Source organism: Gopherus evgoodei, unplaced genomic scaffold, assembly GCF_007399415.2.
Source record: "Gopherus evgoodei ecotype Sinaloan lineage unplaced genomic scaffold, rGopEvg1_v1.p scaffold_40_arrow_ctg1, whole genome shotgun sequence".
NCBI classification, from domain to species: Eukaryota; Metazoa; Chordata; order Testudines; family Testudinidae; genus Gopherus; species Gopherus evgoodei.
In genome coordinates this window covers 3,436,328-3,462,030 of record NW_022060061.1, presented here as the reverse complement: position 1 = coordinate 3,462,030, position 25,703 = coordinate 3,436,328, and the positions used below count along the sequence as shown (strand labels likewise).

Below are 25,703 nucleotides of genomic sequence, written 5' to 3'. Positions count from 1 at the left end.
AGGGGCCCAGGGCTCCTGGGTGCCACATCCCCCCCCAGCCGTAGGCCAGCGGGGGGAAGCGGCGGGGGCGGAGGGAAGGGTTTGGGGGCGGAGGGAACAATCTCCGTGGGAGGCGACGCCAACCAGCGCATTGTGCCATGCCCTTGTGCTGGCGGCGCGGCTTTTCCCGGAGCCGCCTGGCAGGGATCGCACCGCCCCAGGTGGGAGCGGAGCCCCGGGGTGCCCGCACCGAGGCCATGCAGCGCCGGGCGGCGCCGCCCAGCCCCAGCGCCCGGGGAGGGGCCCGGAGGCGCTGAGACCCCAGCGCTGCAGCCTGGCATGCGGGGCCCCCCCAGCCCCGGGGCTTAGCGGGGGGCACCGCCATGCGGGGGGCGCGGGATGGGGGGCCGGCGCTGTGCCCGGACAGCCGGGACCCCGAGCGCCGGAAGCGCTGGGCCGAGCTCTTCGACCAGCTGGACACCAACAAGGACGGGCGGGTGGACATCAACGAGCTGCGGGAGGGGCTGGCGCGGATGGGCATGAATGCCAGCTCCCGAGCTGAACAGGTGAGCGCGGAGGGGCTCCTCGCTGGCCGGGAGTGGCACAGCTTCACTGGCCAGTGGGGAAACTGAGGCATGGCGTAAGGGGACGTGCCCAGGGTCATGCAGTGGATCAGTGGCAGAGCTGGGATTAGATCCCAGGCGTTCTGGCTCCCAGCCCCCATTGCTCTAACCGACCAGACCCCAACGCCTACTGAGGATAGAACCCAGGAGTTCTGGCTCCCAGCCCCCATTGTTCTAACCCACCAGGCCCCCCACACGCACACTGAACATAGAACCCAGGAGTTCTGGCTCCCAGCTCCCATTGCTCTAACCCACCAGGCCCCCCACACGCACACTGAACATAGAACCCAGGAGTTCTGGCTCCCAGCTCCAACCCACCAGACCTCCCACCCCCTTCTCCACACTGAGGATAGAACCCAGGAGTTCAGGGTCCCAGCCCCCATTGCTCTAACCCACCAGGCCCCCCACACGCACAATGAACATAGAACCCAGGAGTTCTGGCTCCCAGCTCCCATTGCTCTAACCCACCAGGCCCCCCACACGCACACTGAACATAGAACCCAGGAGTTCTGGCTCCCAGCTCCAACCCACCAGACCTCCCACCCCCTTCTCCACACTGAGGATAGAACCCAGGAGTTCAGGGTCCCAGCCCCCATTGCTCTAACCCACCAGGCCCCCCACACGCACAATGAACATAGAACCCAGGAGTTCTGGCTCCCAGCTCCCATTGCTCTAACCCACCAGGCCCCCCACACGCACACTGAACATAGAACCCAGGAGTTCTGGCTCCCAGCTCCAACCCACCAGACCTCCCACCCCCTTCTCCACACTGAGGATAGAACCCAGGAGTTCAGGGTCCCAGCCCCCATTGCTCTAACCCACCAGACCCCAACCCCCTTCTCCAAACTGAGGATAGAACCCAGGAGTTCTGGCTCCCAGCCCCCATTGCTCTAACACACCAGCCCCCCCCCCCCCCACACACACACTTGGAATAGAACCCAGGAGTTCAGGGTCCCAGGTCCCTCCTGCTCTAATCACTAGACCCCACTGCTTCCCATTTTGAGTACCTCCTGAACTCTGCCTGGGAAGTGATGGGTCTTTAATGTGGGGCTGGAAAGTCCTGCCCTCCCCACTCTCCCTCCCCTGGGCAGCAGGAGCAAGAGGCAGAGCTGGGGATGGACAGTGACACTGGGAGCTACTCCCCCCTCCTCTGCCTCCCAGCTCCCTTGCTGAGATGGGGCGAGGCGGGAACCCTGCCTGCTCTGTCCCACTGATATTCAGGGGGCCCCAGCATCTCTCAGCAGTGTGGACTGCTCAGCCCTGGGCCTGGGTTCTCCAGCTGGGAGATGTCGCTTTGGCCTCCACGTGCCAATGCATCCAGGTGTGGATGGGCATTGGGGTCATGGGGTGCAAGGGGGGGATCCCCTCTCCCCCAGCCCCTACGATTTTGACCCTGTTAGCTATCAGAGTCCCCTCCCCTGGTGGGACAGTGCCCGCCTCTGGGGAGGGACACCTGGGGCTCACTGAGTGGGAAGATGGACCCCCCCATCTTGCATGCAAGCAGGGATGTGGTTGACTGAGGGCACACGGGCGTACACACCCCCTAGCCTGCGTGGCAGACACACGTGCACGTGACCACATGCGTGATGGCATGCACCTACGCAGCTGTCCGCACACAAACACGTGTGGGGCGTCTGAGCATGCACACGAGCTGTACATGGACCTGGGCACGTGTGTGTGAGGGACACGCACAGGTGTTTTCATGGGGGTTGGGGGGGGACATGAGTCCACACTCACTTATATATGGACACGCATATCCAGGAGTCATGGCTTCCTGTCTCCCCTGCTCTTACCCACCAGTTGTCCCTCCCCTCCCAGAAGTGGGCATGGAACCCAGGAGTCCTGGAGTCTCTTTGTTAGACATTTGTCCAGAAAGTGCTCCCTTGTCTTCAGGGTATTTCGGTCTTTGCTTGGGGTCCCCCTAGCTTTACCCATGGAGGAGGGGGGCATTCTACTATCCCACAAAGCCCAGGAGGGTGTGCAAATGCATGTGTGTGCACATATGTTCCTGCGTGAGCTGCCCCATGCATGGCTGCAACCCATAGGTGTGTCTGCCTGTTTCTCCACATGCAAGCTCGTGTCTGTGCAGTCATGTGCCCTCATGCAAACGTGTGCCCTCGTGCATGTGCTGCTGTGTCCTCTTGCACATGTGCTTTATGGCCCTGCCTGGGGGCGCCCTCATGCCTGCATGTGCCCGCGTGTCCTCGGGCATGCATGGGCATGTGCAAGTGTGTGCGTGCCCCCGTGCACACACTTCTGTGCCGCTAGGCGGCCCAATCTGCCAGGCCCACCCTGCAGCGGCTGGGGGTGGGGAGGACTCAACAGGGCTTTTCCAGCTTGGATTGACCCTGGGGCGGGCTGGGTCCATTCTGCACCCCCAGTTCTGCGCCCCCAGCTCCAGCCAATGGGTTCGGCTCGGCGGGAGTGGCCGGGGGCCCCTCTGCTTAGAAAGCCCAGTGTCAGGGGAAACAGAGCTGAAGGGGGTCTGAATGAAACACAAACATGGGGAGGTATAAATAGGCCCCGACTCACATCTCCGGTCTTATGTTTAGTCCATTGCTCGTGGCCCTTTTACTATCACAGGACTGCAGAGGCTGGGGAGCCGCTGGATGCCCCTTACTCCGATCCCAGAGCTCACGGAGTGTTCTGCCAAGTCACACCGGGAGATGGTGGCAGTAATAGGACTAGAACCCAAGAGTCCTGACTCCCAGCCCCCTGCTCTGACCACTAGCTCCTACTCCCTTCCCAAAGCAGGGAATTGAACCCAGGAATCCCGACTCCCAGCCCCCTGCTCTGACCACTAGCTCCTACTCCCTTCACAAAGCAGAGAATCGAACCCAGGAATTCCGACTCCCAGCCCCCTGCTCTGACCACTAGCTCCTACTCCCTTCACAAAGCAGGGAATCGAACCCAGGAATCCCGACTCCCAGCCCCCTGCTCTGACCACTAGCTCCTACTCCCTTCACAAAGCAGAGAATCGAACCCAGGAATCCCGACTCCCAGCTCCCTGCTCTGACCACTAGCTCCTACTCCTTTCCCAAAGCTGGGAATAGAACCCAGGAGTTCTGACTCCTAATACTTCCCACCTCCTTCCCTGGGTTTGTGACAAAGCCCAGGAGTCCTCACCCCACCCCTGCTCTAACCACTAGCTCCTACTCCCCTCCCAAAGCAGAGAATCGAACCCAGGAATCCCAACTCCTAGCCCCCTGCTCTGACCACTAGCCCCTACTCCCCTCCCAAAGCAGGGAATCGAACCCAGGAGTCCTGACTTCCAGCTCCTCTGCTCTAACCACTAGACTCTACTCCCCCCCCAAAAGCAGGGAATCGAACCCAGGAGTCCTGACTCCCCATCCCCTTACTCCAGGCCCTGGATTACCTAATTTCCAGCCTGTTGTGATTGCACGTGCCTGGAATGCCTCACGGAACAAGTGCCCAAGCTGTGCCCTCACATCCGCCCCCGTCCCGCCGCCGTCTCCTCAGCCTCTCACATGAGCGGCTGGGACGTGCAAGCGAGCCGGACCGGCATGTGGAATGTAAACAGAACAAGCCGAAAATAGCTGGGCCCGATCCAGGCCTGAACCGTGTCCTAATAACGAGGGACACGTGGCAAAGCCAGAGAGGCCAGCGTGGGACTGTTGGTTCTGGTCACCTGGGCCAGGGACCCCTGCCCCGCCACAAGGTCCCGGTGGAGTGTGGGAAGAGCACAGAGGGCTCATATCCAACCCCGTTTTGGATACTGGTGCTTGGGATCCAGTGGAATCCAGATCCAAACCAAACCCAGTTCTGGAGTCCTGGGCAAGGGGCAGTATGGGTCAGCAGTTAGGGCACAGGACGGTCAGCTAGAGGAGGGACATCTGGGAGGCAGGACTCCTGGGTTCTATACCGAGCTCTGGGAGGAGACTGGTGATTAGAGTGCAGTTTGGGGGCGTCTGGGAGTCTGGACTCCTGGATTCTCTTCCTGGGCCAAGTCCCTGCCCCACTTTGTGCCTCAGTTTCCCTGGGTGGAAGTAGGGATCCTGGCACTTTGTAGAGCTGGGTTTTGTGTGGTGGTGGAGACCTCCCCTGTGACACTGGGAACATTTGGGTTGGCCAGAGGCCAGATGTGTGAGAGGCGGCATCAGCTCAAGCACAATAACCCCTCTGTCATTGCCAGGGGGAGACATTCCCGGGGCACATGGCCTCGGCTTTTCCAGCATGGGCCCCGGGCCACCCCCCTGCCCCGCCTGGTGCCCATCAACTGGATGGGGCTGCCTGGAGCTCCCTACGGGTGGGTAACGCCACCCCCCAGGGCAGGGGGGCAAGTTCCTGCAGCTGGCATCCCGGTGCATGGGAATCTGCCCTGCAAACTCTGCTTGCACGAGCATCCTTGCACACTCAGCTCACTCACAACCTTGCACGCTCACGTGTGCTTGCACACAGTAACACATGCAACCAATCGGATATTTCCTTAGGGGGCATACACACCCTCTCACCCTCCCCCGCCGGGTATGTGTTCTGCCACAAACACACCTTCTCCCACAATCCAAGTGTCACACACACAGAATGCCCCCTTCCCCCTCTATCCGCTAGACCTCACTGTCCTCCCCTACCCTCCCTGAGCTGGGGATAGAACCCAGGCGTCCTGCTCCCAGCCCCCAACTCCGCTTTAACCACTAGACCTCACTCCCCTCCCCGAGCCAGGGATAGAACCCAGACGTCCTGGCCCCCAGTCTCAGCAGTGGAGGTGCGATGTGGGGCAGCAGGTCCTCATGGCCGCTCTCCCCCCAGGAGATCCTGCGCGAGGGCGACACGGACCAGGACGGGGAGCTGGACTTCGAGGAGTTTGTGTCTTACCTGCAGGAGCGAGAGCGTAAACTGCGGCTCATGTTCCACAGCCTGGACCGCAACAACGATGGTACGGCCCCCCCTCGGCCCCCCGCCTCCATCCCCTCCTGCCCCCTGCCCCCTCCCTTCCCTCCGTCCCCTCCCGCTGTCCTCCCCACCTCCTCCCCCACCACCTCCCTTCCCTCCGTCCCCTCCTCCTGCCCCCTGCTGCCTCCTCCCCCACCACCTCCCTTCCCTCCGTCCCCTCCTCCTGCCCCCTGCTGCCTCCTCCCCCACCACCTCCCTTCCCTCCGTCCCCTCCTCCTGCCCCCTGCTGCCTCCTCCCCTCACCACCTCCCTTCCCTCCGTCCCCTCCTCCTGCCCCCTGCTGCCTCCTCCCCCACTGCCTCCCTTCCCTCCGTCCCCTCCTCCTGCCCCTCAGCCACCACCCTTCCCTGCGTCCCCTCCCGCTGCCCTCCCACCTCCCTTCCCTATGTCCCCCACCCCACTGCTCCCCCAACTTTCCCTCCTTCCTCTATTGCCTCCACTACCTCCCTTCTCCCTCCCTCCATCCCCCACCCCACTGCTCCCCCAGCCACCCTCCTTTCCCTACCCCCCCACCTCCCTTCCCGCCATCCCCCTCCCCACTGCTAGTCCAACGGCCCCTCCCTTCCCCATCCATCCCTCTCTCCACACCCACGCCCCTGCTGCCTCCCTTCCCTGTGTCACCTTCCCCTGCCATCTCCCTTCCCTCCGTCCCCCCCACTGCTCCCCCAACAGCCCCTCCCTTCCCCTACCATCCCTCCCTCCATACACCCCTGCCACCTCCCTTCCCTCCCCCATCCCCACTTCTCCCCCAACCTCCATTCTCCTCCCCATTGCCTCCGCTACCTTCCTTCTCCCTTTCCTCCCTCCCCCTCCCCACTGCTCCCCCAGCAGCCCCTCCCTTCCCCTTCCATCCCTCCCTCCATACACCCCTGCCACCTCCCTTCCCTCCCCCTCACTTCTCCCCCAACCTCCATTCTCCTCCCCATTGCCTCCGCTACCTTCCTTCTCCCTTTCCTCCCTCTCCCTCCCCACTGCTCCCCCAACAGCCCCTCCCTTCCCCTTCCATCCCTCCCTCCATCCCCCACCCCACTGCTCCCCCAACTTTCCCTCCTTCCTCTATTGCCTCCACTCCCTCCCTTCTCCCTCCCTCCATCCCCCACCCCACTGCTCCCCCAGCCACCCCCCCTTCCCCTACCCCCCCACCTCCCTTCCCGCCATGCCCCTCCCCACTGCTAGTCCAACGGCCCCTCCCTTCCCCATCCATCCCTCTCTCCACACCCACGCCCCTGCTGCCTCCCTTCCCTGTGTCACCTTCCCCTGCCATCTCCCTTCCCTCCGTCCCCCCCACTGCTCCCCCAACAGCCCCTCCCTTCCCCTTCCATCCCTCCCTCCATACACCCCTGCCACCTCCCTTCCCTCCCCCATCCCCACTTCTCCCCCAACCTCCATTCTCCTCCCCATTGCCTCCGCTACCTTCCTTCTCCCTTTCCTCCCTCCCCCTCCCCACTGCTCCCCCAGCAGCCCCTCCCTTCCCCTTCCATCCCTCCCTCCATCCCCCACCCCACTGCTCTCCCCAAACGGCCCCTCCCTTCCCCTTCCATCCCTCCCTCCATGCTCTATGCCACCGCTCCTATCCCTCCCTCCACCCCCACCCCACTGCTCCCCCAATGGCCTCTCCTTTCCCCCTTCCATCCCTGCCTCCATCCCCCACCCCACTGCTCTCTCCCAACGGCCCCTCCTTTCCCCTTCCATCCCTCCCTCCACACACCCCTGCCACCTCCCTTCCCTCCCCCTCACTTCTCCCCCAACCTCCATTCTCCTCCCCATTGCCTCCGCTACCTTCCTTCTCCCTTTCCTCCCTCCCCTTCCCCACTGCTCCCCCAGCAGCCCCTCCCTTCCCCTTCCATCCCTCCCTCCACACACCCCTGCCACCTCCCTTCCCTCCCCCTCACTTCTCCCCCAACCTCCATTCTCCTCCCCATTGCCTCCGCTACCTTCCTTCTCCCTTTCCTCCCTCCCCCTCCCCACTGCTCCCCCAGCAGCCCCTCCCTTCCCCTTCCATCCCTCCCTCCCTCCACCCCCACCCCACTGCTCTCCCCCACGACCCCTCCCTTCCCCTTCCATCCCTCCCTCCATCCCCCACCCCACTGCTCTCCCCCACGACCCCTCCCTTCCCCTTCCATCCCTCCCTCCATCCCCCATGCCATCACTCCCTCTCCCCCTTCAGTCCCTCCCTCCCATCAGCCCTCCTCTCCCTCTTCCCCCTTCCTTCTTTCCTCTGTTTCTACCCCCAAAACCTGCCCTCCTCTCGCCTTCCTCCATCTCCTCTCCCCCCGCTCCCCGCCCGGGTTGCTCCAAGCCCTATGCTCAGAGATGGGGGCCAAGATGGCTTGGAGCTTGGGGATCTGGGCTTGGGCTCCTTGCATCTGCTCCCCACGGCCCCTGCGGGGCAGAGAATAGCCAGGGCACAGAGGAATCTGGCCCCACCCCTCTCATGCTCCCCAGGGCCACCTAGTCATGCCCCCATCCAGTCCCTGATGTTCCCCCACCTGTCCCCTGGGCATGGGGCTCAGATCTGCCGCCTGTGCCAGGGGGCTGGGAGTAGGGCCCATGCGCCAGCTCCACACCGGCTGGGGGGACCCCCCTTGAACTGGCGGGACTCTTCGGTTGCACTGCTGGAGGGGCCTGAGTGACTGAGAATCAGACCTGTCTCGGTCAGTTCCAGCTGCCTTCCCTGGTTCCCTCAGGCCGTCACCAGCCGAATCTGGCTCCCACGAGCCCCCGATCCCACCCAGGCGCCTGGGTTGCTCCCTCATTGTGTTTGAAGGGACGATCCTGAATGGGACAGGGCCCAGTGCCAGGCTCAGCACCGCCCGAGGCTGCTCCTGTCCCTATTCGCCTGCTACCAGGTGATGAGCCCCTGACATCAGCGCCTCGATCTTTGCTCATTGTGTCTCTAAAAGGAGAGAGTCTAGTGGTTAGAGCAGGGGGAGCTGGGAGCCAGGATTCCTCGGTGCTGTCCCTGGTTCTGGGAGGGGAGTGGTGTCTAGTGGTTAGAGCAGGGGGAGCTGGGAGCCAGGATTCCTCGGGGCTGTCCCTGGTTCGAGGGAGTGGGGTCTAGTGGTTAGAACAGGGGGAGCTGGGAGCCAGGATTCCTGGGTTTTATCCCCAGCTCGGGAGAGGATCTGTCTGTCTAGGAGCTTCTTCACCTCTTGGTTCCAGACTGGTTTCCTGTTGTGTCTGGCTGCTCGAGGGATGGCAAGTGTCCAGTGCTCCCTGTCGCCTGGGGGATGGGTGTGGAGCGATGGGCATGGATGAGAACTGGCTCCCTGAGAGAGACGAGGTTGAGGGTCAAGTCCAGTCAGGTCTAAGGCCTGAGGCTGCATAATGAGTGAGATATAAATATGGGGGCTCAGTTACCTTGGGTGTAAACCCGACGGAGTGGAGCTACTCTGCGTTTACACTGGTGGTAGTGAGAAGGGAATATGTCCCAGTAAGTCTAGTGTTGGGGGGGGGGCGGGGCTGGGAGCCAGGACTCCTGGGGTTGTATCCCTGGCTCTTAGAGGGGAGTGGGGTCTAGTGGTTAGAGTGGAGGAGGGGACTGGAAGCCAGGACGCCTGGGTTCTATCCCTGGCTCTTAGAGGGGTGTGGGGTCTAGTGATTAGAGCATGGAGGGTCTCGACTCTAGGAGCCAGGGCTCCCGTTTCCAGCACCATGGGCCCCCAATCTCAGTTGAAGGCTTCTGGGTACTACCATAATAACACACACCATGCGCCCGGCTTCAACGGTCTCGTCATCCTCCTCATCCATGGCCTTCTTGCTGGGACTGCCAGCACATGGGGTCTGGGGTCAGGAGCTGGACTCAGCCCCAACCCACTCGGTCCACATGACGAAATGGTGGGCGAGGCGCAGGGCGTTCGATTGAAAGCCGCTTCCAGCCTGATACGGGGCTGGATCCGGGCTGGTGCCGGGGAATTAAAGGACTCCCAGCCATTTGATCGCTACCCCCACATTTTTAACCCCCTCCTCCAAGCCAGGAGCTTGTGGGGGGGGGGGGAGTGTCTCCCTCAGCCCCATATCAAGGATGAAGCTGGAGCCTCTGCTCCCCACTCTGGCCCTTGGGATCGGTCCCCTGGAGTGGGCGCTGGCCCGTGGTGGGGAAGGGGGCAGGGATGCCGTGCTGTGTGTGGGCAGCGCGGAGATGAGAAGCAGGCGCAGCTGGCGTCACTCCCTGGCAATTTTTAGCCTGGAGGGTGGGTGGCTTTTTAGTCCTCCCTCTGCTGGCGCTGTCAGCTCGGAGAGACACCTATGGGGGGATGGCCCAGCCTCTTAGCCAATGCCCGCAGGGCACATCTGCTGCCACCGAGCCTGTGCCAAGCAAGGCTGGACAGGGTCAAGTCTGCTGCCACCGGGCCTGTGCCAAGCAGGGCTGGACAGGGCCAGGTCTGCTGCCACCGGGCCTGTGCCAAGCAGGGCTGGACAGGGTCAGGTCTGCTGCCACCGGGTCTGTGCCAAGCAGGGATGGACAGGGCCAGGTCTGCTGCCACCGGGCCTGTGCCAAGCAGGGCTGGACAGGGCCAGGTCTGCTGCCACCGGGCCTGTTCCAAGCAGGGCTGGACAGGGCCAGGTCTGCTGCCACCGGGCCTGTGCCAAGCAGGGCTGGACAGGGCCAGGTCGGCTGCCACCGGGCCTGTGCCAAGCAGGGCTGGACAGGGCCAGGTCTGCTGCCACCGGGCCTGTGCCAAGCAGGGCTGGACAGGGCCAGGTCGGCTGCCACCGGGCCTGTGCCAAGCAGGGCTGGACAGGGCCAGGTCGGCTGCCACCGGGCCTGTGCCAAGCAGGGCTGGACAGGGCCAGGTCTGCTGCCACCGGGCCTGTGCCAAGCAGGGCTGGACAGGGCCAGGTCTGCTGCCACCGGGCCTGTGCCAAGCAGGGCTGGACAGGGTCAGGTCTGCTGCCACCGGGCCTGTGCCAAGCAGGGCTGGACAGGGTCAGGTCTGCTGCCACCAGGCCTGTGCTTGGATGGGAGCCCTCCGAGTAGCAGGCGGTGATGCTGGGGGGATCCCTGGGGGCTGCTTTTCCTCCTGAGTCAGGAACGAGCCAGTCCCTTGGGGCGCTCACTAGCGGGCGCTCTCCCTAGGCACTCCGTGCGAACCCCCGTGTGGCACAAAGAGGTGCTGTGCTTCAGGGTGGGGACTGGCTCTCCGCTCCCCATTGAGGTCTGGGCAGCGACTGCTGATTAGGTAGCCCTTTTGCAATGACAGGGATATTATTGGCCGCTTTCCCTGATTAAATTCCACCGACCTCAGCTCACCCCCTGCAGTTTCTTCTTGGCTCAGGATTATCCAGCGCAGCCCGCCCTATGCTGCAGTGCAGCGCTGGCGTGTGCTGGCAGACGCCTGCCGCGTCCCACCCCAGAGGTGGTCGTCTCTCCAGAGCAGGTTGGAAATGAGCCCTGCATATCCCATGCGCAGAAGGGTCTGAGTGCCTCACAAGCCCCATCTTCCTGATGGGGGAAACTGAGGCACACAGCACTACAGGAATCTATAGCAGAGCAGTGAATTGAACTCTACCAAGACTCAGGCTTGTGCTCTAACCCCTGGGCCATCCTTCCCGCCTATGTAGGGGGGTGGGGGATGGATGGGGATAGGTTAGCTCTCGTCTCTTTTGTTCAGGGGTTACTGGGATAGCAGTGGATGGATGAATGATCTTGGGATGGGAGTGGCACAGGATGGCCTGGCAGAGGGTGGGGGGTGGATGGAAGGATGAGGGGACACTGAGTCCCACCCCCTGTGCATGCAAACCACTGGGAAACACAGAAAAAACAAGAACCCCCCCCACACACACACACGACATCATAGGGGTGGATGGAAGGATGGGGCTGGCACAGGATGGGTGGGTGGATGGGGCTGGCACAGGATAAGGTGGATGGGGCTGGCAGAGGGTGTGTGGATGGAAAGAAGGATGGGGCTGGCTGAGGGTGGGGGATGGATGGGTGGATGGGGCTGGCACAGGATGGGTGGATGGGGCTAGCAGAGAGTGGGCTGGTGGATGGGACTGCGGAGAGGGTGTGGATGGGTGGAGGGGGCTGGCAGAGGGGTGGCGGAGGGGCTGCGGAGGGTATGTGGATGGAAGGATGGATCTGGCACAGGATGGGTGGATGGGGCTGGCAGAGGGTGGGCGGATGGGTAGATGGGGCTGGCACAGGATAAATTGGATGGGGCTGGCGGGGTGGTGGTGGATGGGGCTGCAGAGGGTGGGTGGATGGAAGGATGGGGCTGGCTGAGGGCAGTGTGTAGATGGAAGGATGGGGCTGGCACAGGATGGGTGGATGGGGCTGCAGAGGGTGGGTGGATGGAAGGATGGGGCTGGCTGAGGGCAGTGTGTGGATGGAAGGATGGGGCTGGCACAGGATGGGTGGATGGGGCTGGCAGGGGGTGTGTGGATGGGTAGATGGGGCTGGCACAGGATAAATTGGATAGGGCTGGCGATGGTGGGTGGATGGAAGGATGAGGCTGGCTGAGGGCAGTGTGTCGATGGAGGGATGGGGCTGGCTGAGGGCAGTGTGTGGATGGAAGGATGGGGCTGGCACAGGATGGGTGGATGGGGCTGGCAGGGGGTGTGTGGATGGGTAGATGGGGCTGGCACAGGATAAATTGGATAGGGCTGGCGATGGTGGGTGGATGGAAGGATGAGGCTGGCTGAGGGCAGTGTGTTGATGGAGGGATGGGGCTGGCTGAGGGCAGTGTGTAGATGGAGGGATGGGGCTGGCACAGGATGGGTGGATGGGGTTGGCAGAGGGTTGTGGATGGGTAGATGGGGCTGGCACAGGATGGGTGGATGGGGCTGGCACAGGATGGGCGTGTGGGTAGATGGGGCTGGCACAGGATGGGTGGATGGGGCTGCAGAGGGTGGGTGGATGGAAGGATGGGGCTGGCTGAGGGCAGTGTGTAGATGGAAGGATGGGGCTGGCACAGGATGGGTGGATGGGGCTGCAGAGGGTGGGTGGATGGAAGGATGGGGCTGGCTGAGGGCAGTGTGTGGATGGAAGGATGGGGCTGGCACAGGATGGGTGGATGGGGCTGGCAGGGGGTGTGTGGATGGGTAGATGGGGCTGGCACAGGATAAATTGGATAGGGCTGGCGATGGTGGGTGGATGGAAGGATGAGGCTGGCTGAGGGCAGTGTGTCGATGGAGGGATGGGGCTGGCTGAGGGCAGTGTGTGGATGGAAGGATGGGGCTGGCACAGGATGGGTGGATGGGGCTGGCAGGGGGTGTGTGGATGGGTAGATGGGGCTGGCACAGGATAAATTGGATAGGGCTGGCGATGGTGGGTGGATGGAAGGATGAGGCTGGCTGAGGGCAGTGTGTTGATGGAGGGATGGGGCTGGCTGAGGGCAGTGTGTAGATGGAGGGATGGGGCTGGCACAGGATGGGTGGATGGGGTTGGCAGAGGGTGTGTGGATGGGTAGATGGGGCTGGCACAGGATGGGTGGATGGGGCTGGCACAGGATGGGCGTGTGGGTAGATGGGGCTGGCACAGGATGGGTGGATGGGGCTGGCAGAGGGTGTTGTAGATGGGGCTGGCACAGGATGGGCGGATGGGGCTGGCACAGGATGGGCGATTGGATGATACCACAGCAAAGCAGACAGCGCTGAGCCCTCTCTCTGTGCTTCATGCAGTGCAGACCAAGAACTTCCTAGGGCCTTTTCCCCCTCCCTGCGCTCTGCCCCGGCTGCTCCATGCCCTGGAATCTCAGCCCGTCCCCCGCTGGGCCCCATGCCAGGCTAAGGGCCTGGCCAGGAAATCAGCTGGGGATTAATTCTAATGACCTTAGTTCACCGAACTGAACTGAGCAGCTTACGTAAGAGCCCCGCAGAGGCCCCTCGTGGCCAGCACATGGGGGTGGCTCACGGAGGCCAGTGGCTGTTTGATCTTGGGGATCCCTGCCCAGGTGGGGTGAGGGCCCCTGAACCGAAGCCTCTGTGGGCCCTGGGCCCCTCCAGGCATGTGCAGGGGGTGAGTGGCTCCCGTTAGCACTGGGCCGGGGAGATCCATCGGCTGCCCCTCTGCTCCGCCTCGCCTGGCAGAGCAGCACATTGGCAGAGCTGGCAGCTGCAAGGGCTGGTCCCCCTGTGGGCATGGGCTGTGCCCAGCTGGGACCCAGCAGCTGGCTGCACCTGTGGGCAGCTTGGGGCACCACCGGCTGGTCCATCAGGCTGGCGTTAATCTCTGTGCCAGGGTAGCCAGTGAATTGCTTCACCTAGATAAATACATTTCTCTCCACTTCCTCTCTGTTCCCTTTTTCCTTCCCTTCCTCCGTTCTCCTGTTCCCTTTTTCCTCCTCCACCTTTCCCTAGGGAAGGCGTTTTCTCAATTATTCTCCATCCCCCTCTCCCCTCCCACTCTTTCATTTCCTTTTTCTTTCCCTCTTTCTTGCAGACAGGATTTACTTTGATTTGCCCTCCCCTCTGTCCCACTCCCTCTCTCCTCTCTGTCCCACTCCCTCTCTCCTCTCTGTCCCATTCCCTCTCTCCACCCCTCCCTCTCTCCTCCCCTCCGTCCCACTCCCTCTCTCCTCCCCTCTGTCCCAGTCCTGCTTTGACCTCCTCTCCCCTCTCTGATCCGACCCTCCACCTTTGACACTCTTCCACCCCGCACAGAGTGGTGCCCGCCAGGCAGGAAGCAGCCCACAGATTCGCGGGCGGGCACATACACAAGGGTCTGCACAGACGTCTCACCATGCAGGGCCAGAGACGCGTGTGTTCACTCTCCTTGTGCACACACATGCCCATGCCCACACGCATGCACAGCCCCACGCGCCTGCCCGCAGATCCAGACCTCCCACTCGGAGCCCAGCTGCCCCTCCCTCCCTGCCTCCATTGGCGTTCCCACCCACTCAGGACCCCCTAAAGACGCCAGCTGTGGAGCTCAGGGCAGACTGGGGCTGGGGCTCTGGGGAGCTGAGCCAGAGTGGGTGAGTGCCCCCAGCCCCGCTTCTCTCCCTCTGGGCAGACCTGGGGCTTTAAGAAGCTCCTAGCCCCTGGCAAGCTCACTGGCTGCAGCCTGGATTGGCCCCTCTCTGGCTGCCCCCCCCCCATGCCCCAATCATCCCAGTCCCAGCTCTGCCTGCTGATCTCCCTGGGCATGCAGCGTGGGGGGGGGAGGCGTAGAACCCCACACACACACCTTGTCACCCCCTATCACAGTTCTGTTGATGCCCCCTGTGTGCATCTGTGTAGCCCAATAGGTCCCCCTCTCCCAGCTTCCCCCCGAATCCCCCCCCCCCCACGGTCCCTGCTGACCTGCATGGTCCCTGTGCTTCTGCTCAGGCCAGATCGATGTGTCCGAGATCCAGCAGACATTCCACAGCCTCGGAGTCTACATCTCTCTGCAGCAGGCAGAGAAAATCCTCCAAAGGTGAGACCGGGGTCCCCCGTTCCCCCCCAGCACGGCCTGTACACCCCCAAACCCTGCGCCGCTGTCTGCTCGCAACCCCCGTGAGATCAGCCTCAGCTATGCCATGCAAGCTGCATTCATTACTGCTGCAATCTAGTGGGGTAGAGCAGGGGGGCTGGGAGCCAGGAATCCTGAGTTCTTGCCCCAGCTCCAGGAGGGAGTGTGGTCTAGTGGGTAGAGCAGGGGGGCTGGGATCCAGGACTCCTGGGTTCTCTCCCCAGCTCCAGGAGGGAGTGTGGTCGGGGGGGCTGGGTTCACCGACTCCTGGCTTCTCTCCCCAGTTTCAGAAGGGGGGGAAGGATAGCTTAGTGGTTTGAGCATTGGCCTGCTTAAACCCAGGGTTGTGAGCTCAATCCTTGAGGGGGCCATCTGGGGCAAAAATCAGTACTTGGTCCTGCTAGTGAAGGTAGGGGGCTAGACTCAATGACCTTTCAAGATCCCTTCCAGTTTTAGGAGATAGGTATGACTCCTATTATTATTATTAAGGGAGTGTGGTCTAGTGGGTAGGGCAGGGGTCTTGGTGGCTAAGCATCTGCACAAACACTTGTGTCCCTGGGCTGGTGGGGGTTGGCGCAGGCCAGCAATCGGGGGCAGGGGGCGGGGCAGGTGAACTGACCCTCACCCTGGGTGCGGCTCTTGTCTGCTCGGCAGCATGGACAAGGACGGCACCATGACCGTCGACTGGCACGAATGGAGAGACCACTTCATCCTCAACCCGCTGGAGAACATGGAGGAGGTCGTCCACTATTGGAAGCACTCCACGGTGAGGAGGGGCGCGAGCCAGTCCCCAGCCGGGAGCCCAGACTCTGCTTCCCAGCTGGGAGCTCCCGGCCAGTCCCTGGAGACCCCCAGGTACTCCTCACTGCCCACCAGGGGCTCTTGCTGCCCAGCCAATGCGCTCCATCAATGGGCTGGAGCGTATCTCCACCGGGCGCTAGGCCGAGACCCAACGGCTCATGTCACCAACCTAAAGGCGCCTGGCTGGGCTGGAATAGGACCAGCAACCTAGATCCGAGGAGAGGGGCTAGGAATCCGGCCTGCTGGGATTTATTCCTGACTCTGAGGGGAGTGTACTGGGCTAGAGACAGGAGTTGGGATTCCCAGGTTTTAGTCCTGGATCTGGGAAGGGAGTCTAGTGGTTAGAGCAGGGGGGACTGGGAGTAGGACTCCTGGGTTCTCTCCCCAGCTCTGAGAGGGGAGTGGGGTCTAGTGGTAAGAGCAGGGGGGGCTTGGAGCAGGACTCCTGGATTCTCTCCCCAGCTTTGGGAGGGGAGTGAGAGCTAGTGGTTAGAGCAGGGGGGGCTGGGAGCAGGACTCCTGGGTTCTCTCCCCAGCTCTGGGAGAGGAGTGAGGTCTAGTGGTTAGAGCAGGGGGCTGGGAGCAGGACTCTGGGGTTCTCCGGCCAGCTCTGGGAGGTGTGTGATGTCTAGTGGCTAGAGCTGGGAATGGGGACTTACGGGTTCTATTTGTGGATCTGTGAGGGGCATGAGGTCTAGTAGGTTAGGGCAAGGTAGGGTGGAGGGGCCGGTGGCAGCCAGGACTCCTGGGTTCTATTCCTGCCACCAAGGTACTCAGCAGTCTCCTTGCTCTAGGTTCTGTCCGCGGCAGAGGGGACCAGCAGCCCTACCCCCACCTCCTCACCTGGGGAGCCGTGACCTAACCCATCCCTGAGCCCGATCCCAGCGAAAAGGGGGCAAGAGCCCCCTTCTTAGAAGGTGCCCGGAGGCCAGGGCTGCTGGGAGGAGGCCAGGGCCCTTTCTCTGCTGGGCTAATCTCAGCTGGTGATCAGCAAACAGCCTGAGATATATTTAACCCTGATTTATGAGCTGTGGAGGGGAGTGGATCGGCTCCAGCCTTGGAGAGGATTCCTCGGCTCTGTCTCCAGCTTCAGGAGAGGAGTGGAGTCCAGGGTTACAGTGGGGGGCTGGGAATCAGGACTCCTGCGCTTTCTTCTTGACCTCAGGCAAGTCCCTGCCCCCCCCGTGCCTCAGTTTCCCCCTCCCCGTGCCTCAGTTTCCCCCCCATAAAAGCAAACGGCAGGATGAGCTAGAGGGCAAAGCCCTGTCCAAGTCCCTCTCCCACCACAGAGTCCCCTAATCTAATTAGAGGGATTTCTAGGAGGCTTTATTGCCTCCCCTGTCCTCTACATCCACTCTCACCTTCCTCTGCTCACCCTGTCATGGAGGAACCTGCATCAGCGGCAGGGGATCCGGCTGGTGCGTGCCCCACCATGATCCACAGGGTGGCTCTCGGGGCTCCTGAGTCTCCGGGTGCTGGCCGGGCTGTGGGAGGCTGAGCAGAGGCACCCCCAGGGCTTGGAGTCTATCCTGGGGGATCCTCAACGGGTAGGACATGTGGCTATTCAGCCACAACTCGGGCCATCCCCCACTTCCTGCCAGCTGGACTCAGTAAACAGCACCTGCATACTGGGAGGCAGGACTCCTGGTTTCCCAGCTCTGGGAAGGGAGTGGAATCTAGTGGTTAGAGCAGGGGAAAGGAGGGGGCTGAGAGCCAGGACTCCTGGGTTCTATCCCTGGCTCTGGGAGAGGTGTCTAGTGGGTAGAGCAGAGGGCTGGAAGCCAGGACTCCTGGGTCCTATCCCTGGCTCTGAGGGAGGAGTTTTGTCTAGTGGGTAGAGCAGAGGGCTGGGAGCCAGGATTCCTGGGTTCTGTCCCTGGCTCTGGGAGAGGTGTTTAGTGGGTAGAGCAGAGGGCTGGAAGCCAGGACTCCTGGGTTCTATCCCTGGCTCTGGGAGAGGTGTTTAGTGGGTAGAGCAGAGGGCTGGAAGCCAGGACTCCTGGGTCCTATCCCTGGCTCTGAGGGAGGAGTTTTGTCTAGTGGGTAGAGCAGAGGGCTGGAAGCCAGGACTCCTGGGTTCTATCCCTGGCTCTGGGAGAGGTGTTTAGTGGGTAGAGCAGAGGGCTGGAAGCCAGGACTCCTGGGTTCTATCCCTGGCTCTGGGAGAGGTGTTTAGTGGGTAGAGCAGAGGGCTGGAAGCAGGACTCCTGGGTTCTATCCCTGGCTCTAGGGGAGGAGTGGTGTCTAGTGGGTAGAGCAGAGGGCTGGGAGCCAGGACTCCTGGGTTCCATCCCTGGTTCTGGGAGGGCACGGCGGTCTAGGGGTTTAGAGCAGGGAGAGGTTAGAATTCAGGATTCTATTCCCAGCTCCACCACTGTCTCCATGTGCGACGCTGGCCAGGTCCCTTCCCTGCTCTGTGCCTCAGTTTCCCCATCTGTATAACGACGACAATCCCCTGCCTTTGTGAGGCGCTTGGCAATCCCCCTAAGCACGGGACTTGATCAATAGGAAGCAGTGTTATTAGGGCTCCAGGCAGTCTCAGGGGCTTTGCTCACCTGAATTTTTAATCCTACTGGAGGAGGGCTCTGGACACGTTTCTTTATGGCTCTCGGTGTTCTTGGGCTCCCTCGGCATGTGGGCCCAACGGATGGTGCCCGGAGGAGACTGCTGGCACGCGGCAGTAGAGATGGCTTAAATCCTAAACCTGCCTCCCCCGAGGGAAGAGCAGCCTGGCTCCGAATGTAAGCTACTCTGATTCCCCGGCCCCCCTAGCTGCAGGTGGCTTCCCTTGGGCGGTGAGTTGGCTCCCAAAATGCCTGTGGGCGGCTGCAAGGGGGAGCTGACTCTGAGCCAGGGCAAGGGGGTGATTCCCCTTGGGAGGGGGCAGTAACCGCCCGCAGAAGGGGGAGAGCAGGGTGGGGATAGGCTCTGGGGGTCGGTCAATGCCGGCCTGGTAGCCCCTGTTATTAGATCCCCCTCCCCTCCCCTGTGGGGTCCTGCCCCGCTCGCTCGCCTCCCTGGGAGCGTGACACGTGACGACCGGCCGAGCTAAATTAAACCCAACCTTGGACAAGCCGCAAGGCTAGCATGAGGCCGGATTAGGTGATGGTGTCGGGGTTGGGGGGAGAATTTCCCTCTAGGGGGCGGGGTGCTGATCCAGGGCTGAGGGGTGGGGGACTGGCTGGCTCAGGGGGCCAAGGAATGGGCCATGGGGCCTTTCCCCTCTAGGGGCTACCAGCTCCAGGCTTTTGTACCCAAACACCATCATCTGCCGTCGGCCTGCCTGTAAGGAATTCCCCAGCTGAGGGAATGTGTCGCCCTCCCGTGGCATCAGCCCAGTGCTAGCTGCCGTGCCGGGGACCAGCCTGCTGCACCACTGCGGGCATCTCCGTGCTGAATTGTACATGGCCTGGCAGCTAGAGCCCTGGGCTGGGACTCGGGCCACCCAGATTCCGTTCCTGGCTCTACCTACTTGGGCAAATCACTTCCCCGCACACACCCTCTGTGCCTCAGTTTCCCCATCTGTAAAAGGAGAGTAATGGTACTGATTTCCCTTGTGAAGCGCTTTGAGGTTGGCTGCTAACAGCCAGGGGGTGCTGCTCTTCGGGTGTTTCCTTCCAGGGCTTTGCACTGTCCTTGGGGTTCTGGTTCTGATCTGCTTGTCTCTCCCGGCAGGTCCTGGACATCGGTGAGTGCCTTACGGTCCCTGACGAATTCTCCGAGAAGGAGAAGAGGACAGGCATGTGGTGGAAGCAGCTGCTCGCGGGCGCCATGGCTGGGGCTGTCTCCAGAACCGGAACCGCCCCGCTGGACCGGCTTAAAGTTTTCATGCAGGTAAGTTTAAAAGAAATAGGCTCCCAGCCGATTGCTCGGGCTATGGCTACAGGGAAATGGGCGTTATGTACCTGAATAGCCTGACCCTGCATTGACGCCCGTGGGCATGGGCAGGGGTGGAATGTAGCAGCCGCTGGGCATTGGTACAACAACGTACCCCATAATTCTGCATGCAGTTCTGGGGCACCCCATCGCCAAAAGGACGTTGCAGAAGGAGAGGGGGTTTGGAGATGGGCAGTGAGACCGATCGAGGGCCTCACCCCAGAGGTGGCTGCATTTCAGCGCTGAATGTGCAGGCTCGGTGTAACATTGCTGCACGGGTGTTAACCAGCTGCCGGGCACCACCCCAGAGGTGGCTGCATTCCGCGAGGCCGGGGTTCCTAACGAGGCTGGGCATCCAGCCCCTCCAAGACAGGACACCCTCCCCGGGCACTCATGCTGCGGCATCTCTGGCGCAGGTTCACGCCTCCAAGACCAACAACATGAACGTGTTTGGGGGGCTGAAGGGCATGATCCAGGAGGGGGGTGTCCGCTCACTTTGGCGCGGCAACGGGATCAATGTGCTGAAGATTGCGCCTGAGTCTGCCATCAAGTTCATGGCCTATGAGCAGGTGGGTGCCAGGGGCACAGAGTCCCGGGAGGGCAGGGGGAGGAGTACAGATACAGGGATGTCAGGGTGTCTACACTCCCCTCCTCGAGCTAGGGAGAGAACCCAGGAGTCCTGAGTCCCAGCCCCCCTAGTCTAAACCACTGGACTCCACTCCCCTCCTCGAGCTAGGGAGAGAACCCAGGAGTCCTGAGTCCCAGCCGCCCTAGTCTAACCCACTAGACCCCACTCCCCTCCCAGAGCTGGGGAGAGAACCCAGGAGTCCTGGCTCACAGTCCTATCCCCAAATGCAGATCGCTCTCCCCTGCCCCCCAAGAATATCTTTCCCGTGGGACTACAGCCTGGGACCCCATGATAGGACCCAGCCCCTGCCTTTGCCTGCTAGAAGGTGGGTCGGGGATCACAAACTGGAAAATGCCTTCTGGGCACAGGCGATTGATCTGCTGTTTCTCATCCCAGATCAAGCGGGCGATTCGTGGGCAGCACGAGACACTGCGGGTGCAAGAAAGATTTGTGGCCGGCTCACTGGCCGGTGCCACTGCTCAGACAATCATCTACCCCATGGAGGTAAGGCATGGCTCCCCTTCCCCCCCGTGGACACTGAGCCACCTCTAGGGGGCACCACTCCAGGGTTGCATCCAGCACGGTAGCTACAGCCCAGCCTCCTTGAAAGCTCCCCTGTCCTGTATGAAAGCAGGGACTTTGGGGTGTTATCAGAGGAGTGGTTAAGGCACTGGCCTGCCATTCAAGAGACCTGAATTCAGGTTCCAGCTCTGCTACTGACTGGCTGTGTGACCTTGGGCATGTCCCTCAGCCTCCTTGCCTCAGTTTCCCTAGCTGTACAATGGTGATAATAGCAGCGTGAGCTGTGAGGGCACTGAAGATTGGGAAAGGTCAGAGACTGCAGTAATGGGATAAGTACCCGTTCGCTATGAGGGACTCGGCAGGGGGCGCTCTATCCTCACAGTCAGTGCCACATTAGGGGGCGCTGTGCTGCAGGGTAGGGGGCTCAGGAGGGGGCACTCTTCCCTTTGCAATCAGGGCTGGCTCCAGTGCCCAGCATGATGCCCCGGGGAAAAGTGCCTTTCACATGAGCTGTACGACCTCACGATCATTAAAGAGCCCTTGAAACTCCTTATAGGAATGGCTGTTGGGACATTAGCTCCAGTGCCCAGGCCAAATCCCAACTCAAGAAATGCTGTTCTCTCTCCCTCAGTCCTTCCGGTGATTCCTTATTTAGCCCTAAGCTGCTCTGTCAAACAGTTTTTCTGCCCCACCCCAGAGGTAGCTGCATTTCAGTATTGTGTGTGCCCAGGCTATGTGGCTGCTAGTCAGTGGTCGTGCCCCACCCCAGAGGTGGCTGCTTTTCAGTACCGGCTGAGCCATTGCTACGCTGCTAGCCTGTGGCTCTGCCCCACCCCAGAGGCAGCTGCATTTGAGCAGCAGGCAAGGGCCCCTCGCCATTCTCACGATCCTGAATGAATCCATTCCTGCAGGTGCTGAAGACCCGGCTGACCCTGCGGAAGACGGGTCAGTACTCGGGGGTGGCCGACTGCGCTAAGAAGATGCTGCAGAAGGAGGGAATCCAGGCCTTTTACAAGGGCTACCTGCCCAACGTCCTGGGCATCATCCCCTACGCCGGCATCGACCTGGCTATCTACGAGGTCAGGGCCCGCGGGTGCACAGGCCTGCAAATGAGGTGGAGGGGGTGGAGCCTGTTTGCCGATAGGCTCCTCCCACACTATTGGGTGTAGGGGTTTGAGAGCTGAGAATGGGCGCATGCTGGAGTCCTGACTTCCAGCCCCCACCTCCCGCTCTAACCATTAGACCCCACACCCCTCCCAGAGCTAGGGGTAGAACCCAGGAGTCCTGGCGCCCAGCCACTCCCCCCCCGTGCGCTCTAACCACTAGACCTCACACCCCTCCCAGAGCTAGGGGTGGAACCCAGGAGTCCTGGCTCCCAGCCCCCCTGCTGTAATCACTAGACACCACTCCCCTCTCAGAGCTGGAGGTGGAACCCGGGAGTCCTGGCACCCAGCTCCCTCCCCAATCATTAGGTGCTACTCCCCTCCCAGAGCTGGGGTGGAACCCTGAAGTCCTCAGTTGCAATCCTTCTGCAACCCCCCATCCCTGGCAACTCCCATCCCTCTGCTGTAGCCCCTGCCCCAGCATCCATCCACCCCCTCGTCAGCTCTTCTCTCCTCCCCCCTGCAGACGCTGAAGAACATGTGGCTTCAGAAATACAGCAGGAACACAGCGGACCCCGGCATCCTGGTGCTCCTGGCCTGCGGGACGATATCCAGCACCTGTGGGCAGATAGCCAGCTACCCCCTGGCCTTGGTGAGGACTCGGATGCAAGCCCAAGGTGAGACCAAGGGACATGCAATGAGTGAGGGATGCCTTTGGGGGGCTGGGGCAGTGGCCCAGATACCCCGGCAATGGGCAAGGCCTAAGGACTAAGGAGGAGATTTCTGCATCCCAGGGCAGGACCCATAAGTTGCACAGCTGACCCGGGTGCATTATAGGCTAGGACAATCGGTGGTGCAATCCCCATGGACCAACAGACCAGGTAGCCAGGGTGGTTGGGGGACCAGCTGCAGCCCCTGTTCTGGGCTCCCTGTTTTCCGGCCTGGGGCCTTTGCTACTGGAGTGACGAGTTCTTCCTCCCAGTGCACGGCAAGTGCTCAGCACTCGTCCCTCTCCCCACAGCACTTTGCCTGGGCCAGCGCCTGGGGGCAGATCCGTGGGGCAAGTGGGAGTTTAGTGCAGGTCAGTGGCAGCTCTAGGACGAGCTGTCCCCGTGCAGCATGGCTGTGCCCAGGTGCCTCACCCCAGAGGCAGCTGCATTTCCATGCTGGGCAAGCCATCCCTTTGCTGGGTGGCTGCTTCCCAGCTGCTGCGCAATGCAGTCGCCATATTTGGGGCCCTCTGCCTGGCTCCCTGCGTCAACAAGAGCAGCCTAGGGGCTGCTCTAACTCATGCTTCGCCCCGTGGGCTCTGGGAAGCAAAGAATAGCTGTAGCAGGGCATACTCTGGCAATGCTCTCAAGCCCCTGCTGCATGGGGGGCTGGGAGCAGGACTGGGGCAAAGCTCCCTAAAAGCTTGGGGGAGGGGGGTCAGGTGGACGTGACAGTGAGTGGCAGGACCTGACCAGGACCCCTTCTCCCCCCAGCCTCCATTGAGGGCGCCCCGCAGCCAACCATGCTGGGCCTTTTCAAGCACATCCTGTCGCGGGAGGGGGTGCTGGGCCTGTACCGGGGCATTGCCCCCAACTTCATGAAAGTGATCCCGGCCGTCAGCATCAGCTACGTGGTCTACGAGAACATGAAGCAGGTGCTGGGCGTGACGTCCAGATGAACCCGCCGGCCCGGCGGGGCCCGGATGCCCCTGGCCCACTGCTTATCCCCCACCCCCTCGCTGCAGGATCGGGGCGGGGGGGCAGCTCCGGATCCAGGAGCGTTAAGAGGGACACTGAGAGATCTCAGCTGGAGCCCCCCACGCACACACCTGCCCCTATGGAGCAGGCCTGAGCCGGTCCAGAGGACCAAACCCTGGAGCAACCCTGAGGGGTTGGCTGTGAGAACCAAAAGGGGAACCCCTCACCCCAACTCTGCCACGCAGAGCATGTCTGCTAGGGGCACCCTTTGCCAGGGGGTGTGGGCTAGGAGCAGACCCGGGGCGTTTGTGGGGAGGAGCAATACAAAGTTCAGGGTTTGACTAATTTTAGTCTGAGGTTTGACAAGCTCGGCTTCCAACCGCCCCCACCCCCAGGTCTGCTGTGGGGGGCGTCGCTCCTGGAAGCGCATGACACATGTACACCCCATTCCCTGCATGCTACGGCCTGGGGCATGGCATGTTTCTGCACCGGGGGCTTTGCTGCCCCCCAAGCACTCGCTGACACAGCCCTGTCAGTGGATCCCAGTGGAGACGCCTCCAACCAGCACTGACACTGGATCCCACGGGATAATCCCTCCAATCAACAGCCCTTTACTCAGCACTGACACTGGATCCCAGGGGAGAATCCCTCCAATCAGCAGCCCTTTACTCAGCACTGACACTGGATCCCACGGGATAATCCCTCCAATCAACAGCCCTTTACTCAGCACTGACACTGGATCCCAGGGGAGAATCCCTCCAATCAGCAGCCCTTTACTCAGCACTGACACTGGATCCCACGGGATAATCCCTCCAATCAGCAGCCCCTGACTCAGCACGAACACTGGATCCCACAGGAGACCTCTTCAATCAGCACCAACACTGGATCCCAACCACTCCACTAGCCACTCTCCCCCCCCCCATCCACAATGATACAGGACTCTAGGGGGAATCCTTCTAGAAGGGCTCCCTGACACAGTGATGCCACTGGATCCCATGGGGGGTCCCCTCCTGTAGAGAGGGTCACCCCCCAAGGAGTGTTACCAGAGCCCAGTGAAGCGCTGCAGCTCCCCCCCAGCCCAGGCACTGCACCGGATCTCCCAAGGGGCTGCAGCCTAAAACCCATGTGTTTGTGCATGGAGCTTGCAAAATGGGGAGGCCACATGTGACTTTCCTGGGGGGCTACCTTGAAATCAGGGCTAGCGCAAGCTCTTCCTCCATTGCCACCCACTGTTCTTCTGCCCCTGCCTAGGCAGGGGAGACCTGGCACTGGTCTCCTCTTCCCCCACCCAGGGGAAGCCAGGCAGCCTCAGAGGTCTCCCCCTCCACACACCGAGTGGATCTCCCCCTGTGCAGCATGGGAGACCCACTGGCCTCCCGGCACCTGGGGCCGTGGTTGGGGCAGGGCGCGGCCCCGCTGGGGGGTGGGACGCAGGGTGAGCCACACCACGCCTGCTGGCCAGAGGGGGTGGGATGCGGCGAGGACTCGTGGCCCCAGTGTCGCCAAGGCCAGCCCATGGGATACCCCAGGGTAACGTTGCCTGGGCAGAGGGGGTGAAATTCCACCCAGCAGGGGGCAGTGCTGTGCCTGCACAGATCAGTCACTCTGACATGTCGCATCCAGCAGGGGGTAGCATGACATGTACACAGCAGCCTCCCCTACACCCACCTCTCTCCACACACACACACACACACACACACACACACAAGCTGCTCTGACATATCCCATCCAGCAGGGGGCAGCATTATGCAGCCCCACTGGGTCCCCTGCCCCTCCCAGCACCTAGGAGTGACTGTCCATCCAGCAGGGGGCAGCGTTTTACACACACACACACACAGTGCTTCCCCCTCCCCCAACCTTGGGCAGAGGTGCCATTCTAACCTGCAGGGGTCAGCCTCACCCAGCTGCATGCGCACTGCCCCCCCACATTACATACTTGAGCATGTGAAATTTCATCCACTGGGGGGCAGCACACACCCCATCCCTCTCTTCAGCTCCCCTAGTGGTGCCCTGGGCCATGCATCAGGGAACGCGTCGGCCTCTTTTGCGCGGGGACGGTTTTAACTTGGGCCCGTTACAGACTCTGCCTAGTTTTCTATGGCCCATGTGGGGGCCCGACCTCTCAGGTACCGAGGCAGGGCATTGCCCCCCCCCCCACACACACACACAGCGGGG

The 25,703-nt window shown here is 61.8% G+C and overlaps 1 protein-coding gene across 1 annotated transcript; it reads left to right on the top strand.

Moving 5' to 3' along the window:
• Window positions 1-362: 362 nt before the first annotated feature.
• On the top strand, window positions 363-25,233 carry SLC25A23 (solute carrier family 25 member 23). The gene is made up of 10 exons (XM_030546022.1): window positions 363-545; window positions 5,370-5,496; window positions 14,787-14,874; window positions 15,565-15,676; window positions 19,387-19,545; window positions 20,004-20,156; window positions 20,612-20,719; window positions 21,649-21,816; window positions 22,367-22,517; window positions 23,325-25,233. Exons 1-10 carry the CDS (start codon window positions 363-365, stop codon window positions 23,507-23,509), a joined length of 1,434 nt encoding a protein of 477 aa, XP_030401882.1. The 3' UTR covers window positions 23,510-25,233.
• Window positions 25,234-25,703: the final 470 nt, after the last annotated feature.